This window comes from Parasteatoda tepidariorum, chromosome 5 (assembly GCF_982258835.1).
Source record: "Parasteatoda tepidariorum strain Cologne lab strain chromosome 5, Ptep-v5.0, whole genome shotgun sequence".
In the NCBI taxonomy this organism is placed as follows: domain Eukaryota; kingdom Metazoa; phylum Arthropoda; class Arachnida; order Araneae; family Theridiidae; genus Parasteatoda; species Parasteatoda tepidariorum.
In genome coordinates, this window is record NC_141759.1 from 113,363,526 (window position 1) to 113,386,067 (window position 22,542).

General features: G+C 29.7%; 1 protein-coding gene across 1 annotated transcript; it reads left to right on the top strand.

The window, feature by feature from the left end:
* The first annotated feature begins 8,447 nt into the window (after positions 1 to 8,447).
* Positions 8,448 to 13,881, top strand: LOC147810017 (neural cell adhesion molecule 2-like). The gene is made up of 3 exons (XM_087162981.1): positions 8,448 to 8,726; positions 10,571 to 10,690; positions 13,637 to 13,881. Exons 1-3 carry the CDS (start codon positions 8,489 to 8,491, stop codon positions 13,864 to 13,866), a joined length of 588 nt encoding a protein of 195 aa, XP_087019107.1. The 5' UTR covers positions 8,448 to 8,488; the 3' UTR covers positions 13,867 to 13,881.
* Positions 13,882 to 22,542: the final 8,661 nt, after the last annotated feature.

Sequence of the window (22,542 nt, forward strand, 5' to 3'; positions counted from 1 at the left end):
ACTTGCTTATAATATATACTAGAATATAATTGCTTCTAATATATACTTGCATATACTTGCTTGTATTATATATTTGCATATACTTGCTTATATTATATACTTGCATATACTCGCTTATATTATATACGTGCATATACTCGCTTATATTATATACTTGCATATACTCGCTTACATTATATACTTGCATATACTTTCTTATAGTATATACTTGCATATACTTGCATATACTTGCTTATAATATATACTTGCCTATATTTGCTTATAATATATGCTTGCATATACTCGCATATATTATATACTTGCAAATACTCACTTATATTATATACTTGCATATACTTACATATAATATATACTTGCATATACTTGCTTATAATATATACTTGCATATACTTGCTTATAATATATACTTGCATATACTTGCTTATAATATATACTTCCATATACTTGCTTATAATATATACTTGCATATTCTTGCTTATAATATGTACTCGCATATACTTGCTTATAATATATACGTGCATATACTTGCTTATAATATATACTTGCATAACCTTGCTTATATTATATACTTGCTAATAATATATATATTGCAGAAATCTGCTTATTATATACTTGCATATGCTCGCTTGTTATATATACTTGCATATGCTCGCTTATATTATATACTTGCATATACTCGCTTATATTATATACTTGCATATACTCGCCTATATTATATACTTGCATATACTCGCTTATATTATGTACTTGCATATACTCGCTTATATTATATACTTGCATATACTCGCTTATATTATATACTTGCATATACTTGCTTATAATATATGCTTGCATATACTTGCTTATAATATATACTTGCATATACTTGCTTATAATATATACTTGCATAACCTTGCTTATATTATATACTTGCTAATAATATATATATTGCAGAAATCTGCTTATTATATACTTGCATATGCTCGCTTATATTATATACTTGCATATGCTCGCTTATATTATATACTTGCATATACTCGCTTATATTATATACTTGCATATACTCGCCTATATTATATACTTGCATATACTCGCTTATATTATATACTTGCATATACTCGCTTATATTACATACTTGCATATACTCGCTTATATTATGTACTTGCATTTCAATTTATTTATCAAGATGAAAAATCTTATAGGGAGGGCTTTGGCCTGTTCTAGACTGCAGTGCCCGAGACGATTTCAATTTAATTATGATGAGTTATATTCCTCGTGAGTCCAGCTATAATTTATATTATATGCTTGATTATATTATTTACTTGCATTTCAATTTAATTAGGATGAGTTATATTCATCATAGTCCAGTTTTAGTTTATATTATATACTTGCATATACTTGCTTATATTATATACTTGCATTCCAAATTAATTATGTCTAGTTATATTCATATGAGTCCAGTTAGGGTTTATATTATATACTTGCATATACTGGCTTCTCAATTTTATTAATAGTCCAGGTATAATTTATATTATATTCTTGCTTATATTGTATACTTGCATTTCAAATTAATTATAACAAGTTATATTCATCATTAGTGCAGCTGTAGTTTATTTTAAATGCTTGCATATACTTGCATTTCCATTTTATCATTCGTTCAGCTATAGTTTATATTATATACGAGCATTTAAATTTCATCTTTATTCCAGTTACAGTTGATAGTATATACTTCCTTTATATAATACACTTGCATATTAATTTTAATTATCAAGACGAAAACACTTATTGGCTGGGCCTTGGCCTGTTCTAGACTGTAGTGCCCAAGCTGATTTGAATTTTATTATCATGAGTTATATTCATTGTGAGTCCAGCTACAATTTATATTATATACTTGCTTATATTCTACACTTGCATTTCATTCAATTAAGACAAGTTATATTCATCATTAATTCAGCTGTAGTTTATATTTTATTCTTGCTTATATTATTCGCTTGAATTTCAATTTAATTATGATGAGCTACATTCATAGTGAGTATTGCTATAATTTATATTACACGCTTGCATGTACTTATGTTTTACACTTGCATTTAATTTAAATATGACAAGTTATATTCATCCTGAGTCCAGCTATAGATTATATTATATGCTTGCGTATAATTGCATTCATTGTACACTTGCATTTCAATTTAAGTTATATTCATGAATCCAGCTATTGTTTATAATATATATTTGCATATGCTGTCTTTACAATTTTATCATTAGTCCAGGTATAATTTAAGCTATATACCTGCTTATATTATATACTTGCATTTAATTTAATTATGACAAGTTATTCATCATGAATCCAGCTATAGTTTATATTATATATTTGCATATACTTACTAAGATTATATACTTGCATTTCAATTTAATTATGACAAGTTATATTCATCATGAGTCGAGCTACAGTTTACTTTAAATGCTTCCATTTGAATTTTTTCATTAGTCCAGCTATAGTTTATATAATATTCTTGAATGTACTTACATTTCAATTTTATCATTAGTCCAGCTATAGTTTATATTATATACTAGCTTATATTTGCATTTAATTTAAGTATGACATGTTATATTCATGATTAGTCCAGCTGTAGGGTGCATTATATACTTGCCTATATTATACACTTGTTTTCACTTAAATTAGTCAGTTCAATTATTCACCTTGAGTCCAGTTGTAGTTTATATTATATACATGCATTTACTTGCTTGTATTATACACTTGCACTTCAATTAAATTATGACAAGTCATATTCATTATTAGTTCAGCTGTAGCTAATATTATATATTTGCTTATATTATACATTTGCATTTCAATTTAATTAGGACAAGTAATATTCATCGTTAGTTCAGCTATAGTTCATAATATATACCTGCATATATTATATACTTGCATATACTTCCTTATACTATACACTTGCATTTCACTTAAATTAGTACCAGTTATATTCATCATGAGTCCATGTATAGTTTGTTATATACTTGCATTTGCTTGCTTATATTATACACTTGCATTTCAATTGAATTATGACAAGTTATATTTCTTATGAGTCCAGGCTACAGTTCAATCATATTGTTTCAATTTCATCCTTACTCCAGCTATAGTTTGCATTTTATACGTGCATATACCTTCTAATATTATACACTTGTATTTCAATTGAATTGTGACATATAATATTCATTATTAATCCAGCTATAGTTTATTTTATATGCTTGCAATTACTTGTATTTCAATTTTATCATTAGTTCAGCTATAGTTTTTATTATATACTTGCATATCAATATCTTCCTCAGTCCAGCTATTTATATTATAAACTTGCGTATACGTGCTTACATTATACACTTGTTTTTCAATTAAATTATAGCAAGTTATATTCATCATGAGTCGAGCTATGGTTTATATTATATACTTGCTTATACTTGCATTTCAATTTTATCATTAGCCCAGCTTTTGTTAATATTATATACTTTTTTATGTTTGCTTTAATTTAATTATGTCAAGTTATGTTCATCATTAGTCTTATAGTTTATATTATATAATTGTATATACTTGCTTATATTATATACTTGCATATACTTGCTTGTATTTATATACTTGTATTTCAAATTAATTATGACAAGATATATTCTTCATGAGTCCAGCTATAATTTATATTATATACTTGCATTTCAATTTCATCATTAGTCCAGCTATATTATATACTAGCTAATACTAGCTTTTAATTTAATTATGACAAGTTATATTCATCATTAGTCCAGCTATAGTTTATATTATATGCTTGCGTATAACTGCTCTCATACACTTGCATTTAAATTTAATTACGAAAAGTTATACTCATCATGAATTCAGCTATAGTTTGCATTTTTTACTTGCATATACCTTCTAATATTATACACTTGTTTTTCAATTTAATTATGTCAAGTTATATTCATCATGAGTCCAGCTATAATTTGTATTATATGCTTGCATATACTGATTTTTCAGTTTTATCATTAGTCCTGCTCTAGTTAATATAATATACTTTCTTGTATTTGCTTTAATTTAATTATGTCAAGTAATATTCATCATTAGTCCAGCTATAGTTTATATCATATACTTTCATATACTTGCTTATATAATACACTTGCATTTCTATTTAATAACAGCAATACAAAACAAATGAAATAAAATAAAAATATGACCACCGAAGCCGACGTCTTCAGGGGGTACCGGCCCCGGTAGCCATTAAAAACAAAACCATTTCTATTTGAGAGAGAAGCAAATATATATTTTATATATTTTTTCTTTTAACAGGGCGCAATTCTAGTCTTAACTGAGCAGCCCCAGTTAAGCATTCTATTAAGTTATCTACGTATCTCCTTCTCCTGACCTTTTTCATTTCATTTTTAAACTTTTACTGCGCATTATTATAGGGGGCGTTGTTTTTCAGTTTTTAGTGTTTTCTTTTTCCTCCACTTGCTTTTGAAGTTGATTCTTGACCTGTGACTGTGAGTTTTTAATTTTCTGATGATTTTTATTGATTTTCTTTTCGTAATTTGTTTATTCTTTTGAATGTATCTTGTTTTTCCTGGACCTCTATACAAAACCATTGGGGTACTGAGGGAGATATTTTAAGCTTTTGCTTCTCCCTCAAATAGAAATGGTTTTGTTTTTAATGGCTACCGGGGCCGGTACCCCCTGAAGACGTCGGCTTCGGTGGTCATATTTTTATTTTATTTCATTTGTTTTGTATTGATACTTTTTTCTGAAATTTCTGCTGCTTCTTAGCGCGTTTTTTTCAAAGAAGTTTTATCCTTTTGATCTTAATTATTTGTGTTTTCTTTCAGTATTAATAACAGCAAGTTATATTCATCATGAGTCCAGCTATAGTTTATATTTGTTTGCATTTTCTTGTATTTCAATTTTATCATTAGTCCAGCTTCACTTGATATTATATACTTTCTTATATATGCATTTAATTTAATTATGACAAGTTATATTCATCATTACTCCACCTATAGTTTGTATTATATGGTTGATTCTCGCGAAATATGACAATTAACTGTCTCTTGTTCAAATAGCTAATACTATACTACTAAAAAAACGTTTTTTTAGAAAAATTAAATAAATAGCATTGCTGTTAGCATTTTGAAATGACTTTGCACTAGCATTGACTGCTTTGTATAGTTAAAAAATTTTACTGAATATCAAAATGTCGCTTTCTTGGTATGTCACAAACAATATTTCCAATAATAACTAGCTGCGAATTTTCCCATTCATTTTTCAATATCTAACTTTTTTTTTATCTCAACCGTTGTAAGCATTCCTAGATTATATGAAGAGGATATTATTCACAAAAATTATTTTTTTTGTCAATAACTTGTTTGTCACATGAATAGCAGTCATTTTCCTGGCCACTTTTTTTTGGTTATTTATGACCAAAATATATAGCTCCGACAATCAGTATGTTAGGTTAAGAGATTGCTTAGAATACCATCCAATCAAAATTTGTCTAATTGCAGGAATAAAGAACCATATATCGGCGTCGAAATGTATTTCAAAAAATTTTACAAGGTGAGTAGGTTTTTATGTTGTCATTTTCCTGTCCTTTTGAAGTCATTAATAACATAAACTATTTACATTTACCTTAGTCACTTCAAGAAATCCTGATATTTTCTGCAGAAAGCAAACGTCTTAGGCCAAAATGTTAAATTAAAATAATGCTAAATGCCGTAAAATGGCCCAATTGTCATCCTGGCTGTCATTTTCCTCTCTTATAAAATCCAGGACATTATAGTGTTTAAAAAGTTTTTCTTACAACTGTGTTAAAGTGAAGAGAGAGAGGGAAAGCAAACATTAATCTAATACCCAGTTTATGAAATATATAGTAGCTCGTATGTAATTAAATTTATTTGCTTATTTATTTAATGATTGATTTTTACACACAATATTATTTTGCACACATCAACAGCAAAATCATTTTTGATTCTTTCTAACAGTGGATAAAAGAATTTAAACAAATAATGGTCCATCTAGCGCAAAGCCGTTAAGCTTTTTTTTCTTCAAAGCATATATAGTTAAAAATGCAAAGTATAAACTAAGAACATCACTATTCAATTTAATTCTGGTCATAGTCTTTGAACGATGCTTCGGTCTATGAATTAAGGAATGTAATAATGTTTTGAAATATTTTGAATTTGAATAATATTATGAAAAAAAATTCCGATGGAAATTATTATAAAATTAATTTTAAGGCAACTTTTATGAAATTAATTTTAAAAAATCCTAAGATTATCCTTTTCATTGTAGAAGTTTTTGAAGTCGTCCGTAAAGATAAAGTTAACTTTATTATTCTCGCTGACTAACACACTGCAAATCACTTTCAGTAGCCCGGGAAAAAGACTATGAAAATTTCTTAGAATATCAGATTCAAAAAAGTCTGCTCCTGACCCAATATCTTCCGGGCATTTTGCTTCCTCTGAAAGCTTCAAGATTAATGAAATTTTGCATTTTTTTAAACCGTTTCGTTGCAAATTAAATTATAGTAAAATTAAATACTATCTCATTGTGTGTGTTACTCTCTCACTCTCATTATACTTAACTAATTTGTTAAAATTCTTCACAATAACTATTTTTGGAATTTATTTACACAAAAATTTTAAATTAATTTCCCAACTTTATCTTTTTTTAGTTTCCTAAGTTGAATTACTTACTATTAGCATAAAATGACTGTTTTCTTAACTTCTAAGCTAATATGTCATTTTCCAGGCCTAGTCATTTTCCCGGCTTTCAAAATTCGGTGAATTTCTATTTTTTTTTTCTTGAGGAAATGTCAATGAACTACACTGATGTCTGTAAGATATGAATAAATGTAGCTAAATAAATATACAAAAAAAATTTTTGAAGACTTTAAATTGAAAGAAATTATTTTTTTCTGAATTATCATGTGTCCAAAGAAACTCTCATATATCTACGCAGTTAGCGGGATAACAATAACGAGGTTCAAGTAAAGCAACCCTATATTATTATGATATCCTTTGCTGCAGGATGTCGTTTGTTTGATCAAAAGCTATCAGAAGGGTAGACATAGTTGATTTAATATCTTTGTGCTATTTTTCTCTTATTTATACTATCTGTTCTGCATTTTGATAAGCAATTATTTGCTTTAAACACACGACTGTATATGAATCTAAACCAAATTAATTTATTTACTGTTACACATGCATTATTAGGCCCATATTACCGTCTTATCCTTGGAAACAAACATCGCCTTGGAGAAAATCTATTTCAAATTCCAGTAGTAGTCTCAGAAATTTAATATATTCTTTGGGAACGTAGTCTCTGTTATCCATTAAATTTGTATATCGACTTGACAAGGTCATATTAGACCAGTTTTGTTATGGGCACACAAGCCTGCGTATGTTTGCGTATCAAAAAACAAATAGATGCATCGAGAGTGACGGTGAGATTTAAACCCCGCTACCTTTACCCTTCCATTTCTTTTTTGTCCTGATGAAGTAATTTTATTTACCCTGATGTGGAATTTATTTAGTAACAGTTAAGCTTCTGATTTAATTCAGCCTCGTCCAGGCATTTGTATATTTAAAAATTCATGTTTTTTATAATTTTAGATGTTGGTAGATGTTTATCGCCTACTTTCTTTATTTTCTGAAATTTGTAAAATGATTTCTAAATATGTTTTTGATTAAGTAATGTCCTGAAAGTGAGTAAACCTTTATCTACCTAATGTCAATAACTTACGTTTACGGACAGAAACTGTCAATTAATGTATCTTTAGGCTAATTAGAAAGCAGGCGAAGATTTACTTAAGACTGAATTTGCTTAGACTTATTGTATCGTAAATAAGTTTAGCCGCAATGAACCCTCACTACTCAGGGCAAATGGCAAACTGCTAATACAGATAACTGAGAAGCAAATATTTTCTACTCAATATAAATATACGTGGGAGGACTGTTATAAGCCAGAACTAATTAGGAAATATCAATTTTTTTCCAATCAGCATGGCCTCATAGTAAAATGAGAGGCTATTTTGGCTATTAGGAAAAAGTTGGATTATTCAATTAGCCTTAAACAGATATATGATGCTCTAAAGTCCTCTTTTGCTACTAAAGAGCCGTGGTGGCTCAGGATATAGAGCGTTCGCCTTCCAATGACGTGAACAGTGTTCGAATCCCAGCGATGGCTGATCGATGCGAATTCCGCAACCTGCTCGCACCGACCACAGTGCTGAAGTAAGATATCATAGATAGTAGATGGATCATGGGACTCCCTTGTCTTCTGGATTGAGTTCAAAATGACAAGGCTGCGGAGTTGAATGTTTGTTGTAAACCCAAACAATTGGGTCAGCTGTTCAACGAAGATTATAACTATTTCTACTGAAACAATGCTTTAAATGTTTCAGGCCAAATAAGAAAATGCTTTAAATGTTCCAAAATAAGAAAATTTTCATTCCAAGAGAATGTTGTGGAAGGTGAAATGGTGTCCGTGACATGCATAACATCCAGCAGGTCACCGACTGTCAACTATGCGTGGATGAAAAATGGAGTGACATTGAATGAGAAGACGATGAGGGATAACATCCGGATTGCAAACACAGAAGACGTTTCTGTGCTGATACTTGATCCAGTTCATCTGAGTGACGATGGAAATTACTCGTGCTCAGCCACTAACTCGTTTGGAAAAGATCAACACACTGCTCACCTGAATGTCAAAGGTAATTTTTTTACGCAAATGAATTTTTCTCTTATATCCGCAAAATGTGTTTTTTTTTTCAGATAGATTTGTGGATAGAGCAAAACATGATGAAAAAAACATAGTTGAACTCACAGAAATGGAGATACTATAAATTATGACCAAGAACGTTACTCAGAATCTAGAAAAGTAACGAGACGAGCACGTGTACAATGTTTTAACACTAATCATACCATCACCGGTCAAATAACCGTTTAAGAACTTTTGCATTGAAAATGCGCTTATCATCTTATCGTTTTTGCACATTTAACTTCATGTCTTTTTCTAACAATTATGTACAGTTAATATTCTATTATTTTTTTGCTTCGAACGATACTTGTCGTTTACATATTTCTACCACAACCGGTTATTTGAATCGAGAGAACAATTTATTGCCTTATAAGGTTATCGGATCAGAAATTACGATGCAATACGTGTTCAATTTACTGCATTCCAGGAGTTGCACATTTCTGCAAAGATTTTTGCATGGTTAGTTCAATCAGAATAACTGAATTCAAATTTCGAGAGAGTGAATAAAATTTCAGATTGGTATTTTTGCATCAGAAAAAATGACAAAATCTAAATGTTTTGATAAGTAGTTTATGTTTTGATAACTTATAGTTAGTAATATGTTTTGATAACTGGGATAGTTAGTAATATGCTTTGATAACTTATATTTTATTTTGATAGCTTTACTATATGTCTAACTAACTCTTAGTTTTTACCTAGAAAAATGTCGAACTAATCGAGACAGCACAAGTTCTTAGAAGAAATAATATTAATTATACGAATAATTATACCAATTATGATTCTTATACTTCATATATACTCTTGCAATTATAAGAATTGCAGAAATAATAATCCGAAGAAATATGTTTGCAGAAAATGTAGAATGGAAACATATAAATTTAACGTACAACGGAAACATCTAATGTTTGTAATACATAAAAATTGGCAATATTCAATTTTGCTTAATTATAATAAAGTTTTTTGTTTATTTCCTTCCTAACATAACATTCTAACTTCATATTTTACATATTTAATTTAAGAAACATAAAGTCCGACCATATGACCGGTATGGTAGAAATAGTTATATGTTAAGTGTTGGTATGTTTAGTGTTAACCAGAAAGAAAAGAATAATAAGCTTGAACTAGATAATAAAAGAAGGGATATCAGAAACAGTAGTGATGGAACAATTTGCTTGGAAATCCTTTTCCCAAAAGTTAAGGTCATGATGAAGAGTGGTGTTAACGATTGAGCAGAAAAAAATTCGAAATAATCTATCGAATTTTAACTATGTTGGACAATGGAAGATCGTTTAATACCCTGTTTTTTGACGAATTTGTCATCTTGTTTAAGTAGAAATTTAGGGGTACGTATAGTTCGTCCAATATACGCAGGGTGAGACTGAGAATAAATTTGATAAATAGATCGTTTACTCCTGTTCTTCATCTATCGACCTTGAGGGTCATTCGGAATTTTAGAAAAACTCTAATAATTTAGTTTCTGATCTTTCTAGTATCCCATTATTTACCAGTGTTTGAAAATGTAGGCTAATTGTCTGAAATGTGCTCTGGTGAGACGTTAAAAATGACAAGTCTCTCCTAAGTACTATTGCTTGAGTTTGTCGCTGTACGGCGCTGTGTAGTCAGTAAACTAGAGCAAATATTCACTGTAATAATTGAACTAAATAAGGAATGGAAAAAATTCTTGGTGAAATGTCTATTAAATAATTTTGGTAAAATGTCTTGTAACTTCAAACTGCTGATTATGCCTGTTATTTTGGTAAAACGAGTAAAAGAGATATTTATTTCATTTTCATGCAGCGCCACCTCATTGGCTCTCTCTTCCAAGTGACGTCGTCACTACTTTGGGTGAAACTACTGTGGTGGAGTGCAGTGCATCGGGATCACCGGAACCCTTGGTCAAATTTAAAAAACATTCAGGTATATATATTTTGTTCCACTGACAGATAGTCATTCAGTCAACTGATTATTTAAATAACCGATGGTCAGCAACAGCTCTGAATAGTTGGCAGAGGGGGTGGAAATTTTTATTTTGCAGTTTTAAAAGCTGTGAAAAATCTGATAATAAAAAGTGTCATTCTCAACAAAAAATTATGAAGCAAATAATAATGTGGCACTTCATACTGACGATTTCTTTTCGAAATAAATTATAAATCATCCATATATATAAAAATGAATGTGTCTCTCTGCCAGTCCTTTATAGACTCCTAAACCATCCGGCAGAAAGCTATGAAACTTGGCATACAGATAGATCAAAGCACGAGGAAGGTCACTGTCGAAATTAGAACATTCTGCGACAAACCGTTCTAACGGTATCAGAGAAAATCGAAATGGCATTTTCTGATTGGTTAAAAGTTAGCCATTGTTTTAAATTTTGCTATAAACGATTCCGTTTTCAAATATGTTGAGGATAACAACAGTGATATTTTCTGTCTACCACCAAACCAATATGAAAATTCATGTGAGAAAACTGGATCCCACCAAGTGGTTTTCCGGCCAATAAAAATGCACCAACTACAATGGAAAAATGTGACACCATCATTCGATTTTAATCTATAGTTAGACAACATGCTTTAACTAGAAAACAAAACACACAAGAGAAATGATATTTAGCAACAAAAAAATAATACAATTTTGAAAAAGATAAATATGATTGATTAAATTATTGTACCCTTTAAAATGAAAGTTACACAGATTATGAATGACTATACTTAGGATAATGATTTTTAAGATTTATCTTCCTTTATTCAATTTGTTTTATTGCATGGTAGCATCAGAGGAAATAATGGTTTGAATAATTTCTTAAAAATTTTTTCAAAATTAAGTCTATGGAAAGCTATGTGAAAGCTTCAATGAACATTAAAATAACATTGGTTCTATGGAATATCAAATGAGATTTTAAGCCTCAGTCGTTATAATTTAAGATGTCGCTACAATGGGGAGGATAACTAAAGAGCGTAGGCTATATGAATAAAATGAAATGCATGTTTCAAAAGCATGTTTGTCAGTAAGGTTATGTGCTTTTAAAAATAAAGAAATTTAAATTATTAAATAACTTTTGAAATACTTAACCTGCCTTTCATTTTATCGAAACAGAATAATAAATTACAAATAATCACATAAACAAAGCAAGTTTCGTGACTCTATCCTTAAAAGCTTCAAATGAATTCTGGATTTACAAGATGTGTCCTTACATTATAAGAGTACTGAATGACCATCCAAGTATTCTTTGCGAAAAGCGGACGGTCAAGACTTTGTTGAGTTTTGCGATTCTACGGAAAATGAAGCATTCCTATAGAAAATTTAGTTTGTGCGTGAAAGGGGAAATTTTTGAAAGCCTTTATCAAAACTCTTTGCGATTGAAAAGAAATTTTAAAAATTAATCATCAAGTGATTTCCTTTTATTTTTAATTTTTGTTGTTTCTGCAAAGGGTTTCAGATTTGAGGGAAAAAAAGCTGAAAGTACATATTGCTTCATTTATAAAATCGTGAGAGAAAGAATTGCTTACACCAGGATTACTGACATCATTGAGAGAAAGAATTACTGCTGAACTGCCAAAAATTAAATCCTTGAATGAAATAGTTTTAAAAAAAATTCTCGGGAATTTTTCATGCATAGTATACCCATTTAAAACTCATCGGTAATTTTCCATAAATTTAAGTCTTGTACCCATGAGTTGTTTCCATGAATTTAAGTCTTGTATCCCTTTTCCATGAATTTAAGTCTAGGTTCTGTTCTATCACTATACAGTAGAACCTCGATTATCCGAGCTACTGGGACCTCGGATTTCAGAAATCTCTGTTAATAGAAAATGTGTATAAAAACTCGCCTTGCATGCAAATTTAATACTTTTTGAAATAAAAAACAGAACGTAATTTAAATGATAAAAATAGATATATAAAGTTAAGCTTGACAATTCAACAAATTTAAAAAGAAACTCAACAACTAGTTATAAGTTTAAACAGAAAAACAGAAAATATGAATTTTAATTAGTTTAAACAGAAAATATGAATTTTTTTTTAAATTATTTTTAACATTAAACTAAAAGATGCATTTTCAAAAATAACACAAATCTCAAGAAATTATTTTATTTTCTATAAATTTAATACACATTAATCTGTTAATTTCACAATACCATTTCTTGAAATATTCTGTTACCTTTGTTGCAAACGTACATTGTTACAAAAGTGCAATCCCATAACGCATTGCACCTGGTGTTTAGGGCCACTGAAAACAAAGCATTATTTGCCACTGTTGACTTCTCAGTGTGCAATATTTCTTGGACGTTGAGTACATTCGAAGGCAGTAGAACCGGACACTGAAGTAAAATGTGTGGCTATTTTTTAGGTCTCATTCTCCTTAGGAAAGTTTGCCATAGATTTGCCATCAAAAATTTACCGTAGGATATTCTTATATGGTTTTGCCTATGGTAAATTTTTGCCATGAATGTATGGCAAAATTTTATAATAAGCGTACATGGGAAATAATAATTACCATAAGCATATCATAAAAATATATGGTAAAATTTTACCATAGGCAAAACCACATAGGAATATCCCATGGTATTTTTTATGTATACCAAATTTTTACCATAAATTATTTATTTTAAATTATTTATTATGGTTAGTTGATTATAAATTATGGTTTAATAATTGTTAATTTATACATAGACAGCAATAAACAAGTCATTGAACAACAAAAAGCACTTTTCACAATGATAATACTACAAGAATATCAGGACAAAAAAAACAGACTTCATTATATAATCGGTTAACAGAAACCTCGGTTAATCGAGGTTCCGAAAGTAATACTTAAAAGTAACAATGTGATGTGCAGTAATAGTGTGCTTAATGTGTTCATTTTAGGTAATAGAGTGTTTGAAGAAGAGAGTTTAGGAGGAAAAAATGTTCTGAGGTTGAAAGCAGCATCCTATGAGCAATCGGGCAATTACCAATGTGAAGCCGATAATGGGATATTCCCCGCAATACTTGCCAACTTCACCATTCTTATCAGATGTAAGGACATAAACAATGTTAAAACTACATATTATTTTCTACACATTATTACACATTTATTTCACATTAACATATGTTGATTGTGACTCAGATTTATCATACGACAACTTAATTGTTTAGTATTCTTACCAGAAACGGGATCCGCAGTGGACTGATCATAAAGACACGGTTCCAGGTAAAACACAGAAGTCAAGCATCACTGGATGTGGTCAGTAGGCGAGTAGGTGACTACTTACGTTCGTTACAGCTTGCGTAGGGACCTAGGGTGTGCGGTATCGGTCCTCGCTAAAACCGTTCTACCGTAAAGAGCTCGACTGTGCGCAGGTCGTCGAGCTACCAAAACAGGAGGAACCATCCTTTCTGCAGAGGATCACAATTGCAATGGCACGTTTTCGGATCATTCTCGGGGATGTTTCCCAGACCGTCGCCAATAGCCCATTGGGCAGCTCTAGTGTGACGTAAATAAAGTACCAACCTATCTTAACAGAAACGGATTGAAATTCATTTTTTTAAATTATGTTTTTTGACGTTGGGTAAGAATGCTTGTATGTTTCTGCTCACTTATTATTAACTAAGAATTAAAGTATTTTGTTATTGTTCAAAGGAGACTAAGGTTTCACAATTTCGTAAACAGCGTGATGGTGGTCGGATTTGCGCATAATCTGCATTTACTTCCTTGATTAACTGGTACCTATCCATCTAAAGGTGGGTGGTCTTAAAGTCGTATCTAGGGGTCGAACCCAATTCCTTCCCTTTTAGTTCTTCCTCGGTACTGTTTGTGTAAAATTCCTTATGTGAACATCATTAAAATCTTTTGCATTATCCCATTTTAAAAATAAATTTAATCCATGTGTTGGACTGCCACCCCAATATTTTTATATATTTTATTTTATGAAAGTCATTGAGCGGCAGACCCAATATTTCTGATGTACGACTACTAATGTTCAACTCCATAGCCTTCTCATTTTGAACCCAATCCAGAAGACAAGGGAACTCCTGGATCAAGTATGGGGAGAAATTTGCCTTCGTGGAGAAATTTTTGATGGCTCCTTTCGCTCGCTAAGCGTTGTTTAAGAGAATAAATAATCCTATAACCAACAAAAGATCGAACAACACTTTTTTGTACATTATAAATTGCATTTATTTTCATAGCATTCGTTTAAAAGGATGAAAGTTTTTTAAAAGACAATTCAGATCAACACCATGTCTATAATAAGACCATACATATTTTGCTTATCATACATATTTTACTGCTCGAGTATTTATTCCGACAAATTGTGATGCAAAAACACAGAACTCGAATGTCATGAATCATGTTATATGAAATCTTGGATAGTATCAAAATTGTGTGCATTTTATGCATTTTTAACGCATTTCTCTCTCCTGATCAGTATTATTCAATCACGAGCTTCAAAGCAAAATATGAAATACACCTATTACCATTTCTCATGTACTATGAACATTCATCCTTTGCCATTGGAAATTTTAAAAAGTTTCATTGTATAGGACTTACTTCATTCCTTTTCTTTGTACGTATTTTTTTATCTTCTAATATGGACAAATAACAATTCAAATTACGCTAAACATATAGTTATGGTGACTTCTAAATAGATGGATATCGTAGAGCAAATGTTTTGCATCTTAGTGCTGCATTGAATAGGTTTTTGTTTATTAATTTTAATAATTGTTTCCTTTTTACTTATTACAGGTCTATGCATTTAGCCGTCATTACGTCAAAAAGCCAATTTAATTTTTTCAAAGTACTTTTGAGTAATATACAAAAAGTACACTTTTTTAAAAAGTAAGAAAAAAAAACATTTCTTGCTTTGAAAATTTATGCTACTTTAGAAGCGAATATTGTGATTATTATAACGAATAACTTTTTTTAATTCCTTATATGCATTTTAAACTGATGTAAAAAATGTTTATTCCATTCAATTAGCTCTCCTCTTTGCATATGGAACACGGTTTGTATTTATTTCAACACTTTAACAGTTTTAAATATTGAACAGTTTCGCATGAGAGATTTCTTAGACTATTTTCATTGCATATATTTTATACTCACTCTGTTTTCAATATTGAACATTTAACTATGCATTTTTCATTATAGAATTATTTAAATCCTTTTTAGATACGAATATAATTTTTTTCCTTTCTTATTATTCTAATAAAAATTAAACAGAATATATAATCGCAAGGTGTGCATTTCGATCGTATATATTCGATACTGAATATCTTAAATAGTGAAAATGAAAGGATGCAAATTGTATAAATTATTTAATTCTAATTACTGTCGATATGTGGCGCTGCAGAGCAATTTTTTGCCTGATACAAACGCCATAGTTTGTTGGAACCATTCTGAAACTAAGACTAAACAGATGAATGTCGAAAAAGTGTTCGTAAGAATGATTTTACTGTCTTTTTTTAGTATTTCTCATTTTGTACAGAATTGAATATAAAGAAATGAAGAAACTAAAGCAAGAAATGTACGCCATCAGTTTGAGGATTATTTTGTGGTTTCCGATTATTCTCTGTTCAGCAGGTAATTGAAAATGTTTCAAAAATTTTATTACGATTTTCAACAAAAATTCAATGTTTTTATTACTTTATCCCATTTCTTAAAATATTTGATATTTTTCATTCATTATTCGACTAGTGCAGCTACATTTAAGAGTTCCACAAAATATTTTCGAATTTTTAATCAGTCTATATTTATGAATGTAATTTATAATTTTAGTATTAAGAATTATTTTTCCTAATTTACAATAAATAGTAATTTTCTAGTGTTAATTTAGTATATAAAACTATGCCGCAAAATTAACAATGCAGAAGAACCTGTGTAGTTTGACTGATTTAGTGGTCAATTTACTCAGGCGGTCAACTTAATAGAATAGAGAAGTCAATTTTTTTTTCATACGTTAGTTTGGCAAAACATAAATATATGAATTCATTACGTAAACAACATTTAAAATTTTATTTAAAAAGAACCTCAAACATCTTAAGCGATGAGTTTAATTTTGAAATTACTTACAACACGTAACGAAAGTTAATCTGATCAATTAAAAAACTAGTTATAATTTAGTTAAAAATGTGAGTGATGTCTATACTGTAAATATACTCTTTTGAAATATCAATAAGCGAGAAGATATATGCAAATAGATAACTTAAGATTTTAAATTCAAATATTGAAATTATTTTAGTTTATTAAATTTATTTTGTTATACTTACAAATCTTTTCGTAGTAAAAGCCCTTCATGGATTTTTCTTATGGTCAAGAAGTTTCGTCAATTTTTAAAGAGCATTATAGTAGCACAAGAAGTATTCGAAATAAATTTAGTCAACTTATGAAGAGGAAAATAGAATTTAATAACATTCTTGAGTAAATTTCTACGGTCAACATACACTATAAACAGGTGTTACTCTCCCTTTTATTAACACTAAACATACAGAATCTATTTCTACCATAGCCGGTCAAATTATCGGACTTGATTGAATGTATGAAATATGGATGTTAGGAATGAAATAAACTTAAAAAACTTTATTATAATTAAACAAAATTGTATAATGCCAATTTTTATACATTACGAACACGAGGAATAAGAATTCTTTATTCATTGCTCAACGCATTTTTTAAATATACAGGGTGTTTCCATTTTCATTTTAAGCAAACATATTTCTTCTAATTATTATTACTGCTATAATTCTTATAATTATAAGAATAAATAAGAATTATAATACTTATAATTGGGTATAATATAGCCTACGTCACAGGTTGTGTTGTTCCTACTAAATTTAACCCATGAACGGCATTTTCTGCGAGCCTAACTTCAAGCCACAAATAAACAAACGAAGTGTTCGATCGTTTAAATAGCTGCTCGCCAGATTTTATTGCATTATAAAGAAAAGTTATTGAAACTAAATACAACTAAATAAACAACAACAACTAAAACAAATAACAACAACTACTAATAACAATAACTAAATAAACAACAACTAAATTCCATTCGTTTAGCATTGCGTCATATGTTGTTCCTGCTAAATCGAAGTAGTTGTGTTTTTTTCATATTATACCCAATTATTCTTATAATTAATATTATTTCTTCTAAAAACTTGTGCTGTCTCGATTGTTTCGACATTTTTCTTGGTAAAAACTAACAGTTAGTAATGAAGTAAAGCAATCAAAGTAAAATATAAGTTACTTTCCAAATCATTTAGTTTTTGTTCCTTTTTCTGACCCAAAAATACCTAAAATTTTAGGCAGCTTCTTGAAATTTGAATTCGCAATTATTCTGATTAAACTAACTACGCAACAGTCTTCGCAGAAATGTGCAACTCATCGAATGCAATATGTTGAACACGCATCACATCGTCATTTCTGATCCGATAACCTTATAAGGCAATAAATTGAACTCCCGGTCAAATGACCAGCTGTGGTATAAATATGACAAGTAGTACTCGAAACAAACAAAATAAAAAATAATAGAATATTAAATGTACATATTTGTTAGAAAAAAAATCATGAAGTCATGTGCAAAAACGATAAGATCATTTGACCGGTGTGTTGAGTGTTAATAATAATTCGGTTTTTGATTATGGTGGTCAACTCAGAGAGGTGGTCAACTTAGACAAGTTTCATTGTTTATGTTTGGTGCTTAAATGCTTGAGCGCAGAAGTAAATAATTTCTGAATAAATTGTGAAACTCGAATGCTTACGTTTTTCTTTTTCACTAGATAAGCCTAAAATAAAGAATTTTCTGTTTGAAGAAAATGCGAAGGAAGGAGATGTTATTTCAGTAACGTGTTTGGCAACATCGTCAGTGAAACCGATTAAATTTAAGTGGAAGAAAAACGACATCTCTTTGACTGGTAACACTAAAAACTCGAGAATAAAAGAAGATGAAAGTTTTTCTCTGCTTTTCTTTGATCCTGTCCGTTTGTCAGATAGTGGAAATTACTCTTGCATCGCTTCCAATGCTGATGGAGACGACGAATATTCTGCGAAATTACATGTTAAAGGTATGTAAACTATATTGGAATTTTCTAAATCAGTATAAAATTACCCATTGAATTCAAGTGTGAATAATCCTTAATTATTTTAAATAATCGATAGGACTGTCCAAATAAGAGTTTTTTTTGTGAGCCCTTTTAAAATGTCACAAGAAACAAGATTTTAATATTAAAGATGGCTAGTATGCGATTCTAAACTGCTTTCGTTATTCTGTAAGCAAAAAATAAAATATGTCCAACCTAGTGTTTGTTTAAATTTAATGTAATGCAAGTATTTATTAATAAAACCGAATAATATTGAGTAGAATTGTTACTTACAATACGATTTATTTTAAGAAATAGATAATTCACGTTACTCTTTAAATATTTTTCTTCTAAGAAAATTGAAAAAAAATGTAACTTTTTCCTCCTTAAACTAACTGTAAATAGTACAGAAAATATCCAAAATTTTAACTAAAAGATCGTTAAACTTTGCTGATTACTATTAATTCTTCAAATCAGATAAAATACTAATCTAATCTCAACATTGTCCAGTCTAATCTTGTTGAGTTGTGTAAATAATATTTTTCAGTCGCACGAAACTAAACTTTCTGTATCAAAAAATGGTGGCTTTTATATAGAAAAAAGAGATGCTTTGTTAACAGCTCAAAGGTTTGATATAATAGTTTATTCCCGCATAAAAGAATTGGAAAGATTATCACCGTGTCAGCTTACACAATTACAATTTTCTTTTCAATTTGATTTCTAATCTTATTCCAATGTGTTAAATTATAAATCTTAACAATTAACTCTTAAATTGGAAAACACATATTAACAATTTAGTTAAAAAATTGCATTTTGTTTTAGTTAAATTTTATCACCTTAATAAAATTCACTTTAATTTTGTGAAAACACTCTATTACTCCTGGTTTTATTCCTTAATTAATTATGGTGCAATAATAAATGGCGGTGAATATAAAACTAATTTACTTCCTTTAATCTCAGTTCAGAATAAATGCTTCAAGATTATTAATTCTCTAAATATAAATAATTCAAGTATAACTACCAATATATATACAAGAATTAACCTATTACCATTTCGCCATAATGTTTTTTTTCGTATTTTACTCTATTTACACAACAATAAATTAATATGCAAGTTAAAAACTAATGTGTCTGAAAGGAGACCAACTGAAATATATGAGATTCCCCACTTTACAAAAGAAATTTCATGAAAACAGTTTTTTTACTTAGCACCTAAATTATATAATAAATTACCATTTCAGTTGCAAAACATCCAAACATATTCTTCTTTTAAGCATGCTTTATTTCCATTTGTGATGAACATTGACGATTTAGATCTCTATTTTTCACTTTAAAGGAAGCATTTGATTTTTTACACCAGTCTTGTACCAATCCAAATGAATTTCTTATGTTGCCTTTGTTATGTTATTTTTTTATATAGTTTCATGCATTTTTTTTTTGTTTTCTATTATTACAGTGTTCAACAATATATGACGTCTTATGATGAGCAAAATAATTTATGATTGTAATACCCCCCCCCCTTTTTTTTTAAATTTCTATTTTAAATTTATTGTATTACTTTTCTTTGTCGCCTGGACAGGATTTTCCTCTTGACGACGAATATATATTCCTTGTATTTATGTGTTTTTGCTCCCAATAAAGTTATATATATTTAAAAAAAAAAATTCAAAGTAATCGCTTAAAGTTTTGAACTGAAAATGCTCGAAAACTGCTTTGTATTAATGAGATGGTATGTTTCAGCCTCTCCAAAATGGGAACGTGAACCACAAAACCTCACAACATTTTCTGGGAGTTCAATTTCCGTACAATGCAAAGCATCTGGTTCGCCTCAACCCAAAATATCGTGGAAAAAATTATAGGTAATTCAAACTATCTCAATAAAATATTATTGTGAAGTTGTTTTTCCATGTATTTCTTAAAAAAGTTTCTAAATACATTAGGTTACTCTTCGCGTTATGAAAATCCCATAACAGCATTTTTTATGTATAAATGCCAATCCAAAATTTGTTTCATTTCTTTTTACCCACGAATAACAAAACATTTGAATATCAGTTCCAAAGTCAAATTCTTAATCATAATGTAAAATGCTGGATGATGGTGACCATCATATGATATTGGACCATCATGAATCGCATTGAAACCAACATAAACCAAAATTTTTTGATGGTTTATGTTGGTTTCGTTATGATTTGATGGTTATGTTGATTTCAATGCTATTCATTATGATCCAATATCATTTGATGGTCCAATCTCCTGGACCAACAATCCATGATGGGTTCCAATTAGTTTAATGGTAATTCTTGTTGGTTCTCAGGAATATGCCATCAAAACAATTTTTTTTATGTTTGATCATCATACATTCATTCATACATCATCATACCTACATCGGGGTGACGTTGGTTCATGATCGTTACAATATTTGATTTCTATGAAATAATTTTTGATGGCTCAACATGAACAAACCATCAAAACATTCTTATGTTGGACCTTCATAAATCAATCCGAAATCCTACATTGGGGTGATGGTTACTTATATTGGTTACCATCAAAAAATATAAAAATTGAATTATTGATGGTTACCATCAAGATAATATTGGTTCATCAATGGAAAACCGTCAAATATTTTGATTCATGATACGACAGGTAATTTTTTTCCCAGTTCATTTTAGCGTGTTTTGGTTGTGGTTTAAGACATGGATTTGCAGCGAATCTTTTTCAAACCAACAAATCTGTATTCGCGAATGCGTTTATGAATGGTATCCGTAGACACTGCAGCAACGACAGTATTTTCTATTTGGCGAATTGACATATTTTGCCTTGAAAAATCTCCAAATTTCTCTATCATTCTGAAAACTCTTTGCAAGCTGTCGCCCATATCTCGGTTTTCGAGAGAACTCATATTTGCATAATTACTTAACGTTGCAACGTTGTTGCCGTCGGCCAGTGTTTCCCAAAGTGTGGTACGCGTACCCCCAGAGGTACGGGAACAGTTTAGAGGGGGTACGCTTTCTTATACGAAATATTTCGCAACGAACGAAAGCTTCATAAAATTTTATTTAAAAACAAGGCTAGCCATGATAATTTATGATTACTTGTTTTTCTATTGGCTATTTTTTGCAGAGTTAACAGTTAATAATTAGTGGTGTCAACAGCCAGTTCTGATTTTTAACTTTTGTTATTTTTTTTATTATGTTTTTTTTTATTTTACAAACAATTTTTTTTATAGTAAAAAATACATTCATTTTTTATTTAGTGGTACACAGCGTTACGAAACATTTAGAAAGGGTACGCAAAAGTTATAAGTTTGGGAAACACTGCCGTAGGCCATTAAGACAATGAGGGTGCAATTGTACTTGCTTTCCAGTCGCACCTTCTATGGTAAAGAATTCCGTTTCTGCCCCACCCATACGTCACACCCTTTTAATAGGGTGGACCCATTCATGTATTCATTCATTCTTTTATCTACAAATCGTAATTTTGATCTGAACCAAAGAACGATCACTCTCCAATCCAGTTCCACCAAAGGTTTAATTTGTACTGGGAACATGGAGGACCTTGTGACCAGACATAATTAACGAGCACCAGTCACCATTTACCACAATTTTATTTTTAATTTTTTTGTTATATAAGTCTCATTACTTTGTAAAAAACTAATATTATAAACTGGATGAATTTTATTAATAACAGCTATGATTAACGATTGGTGTTAGATAATTACAAATATG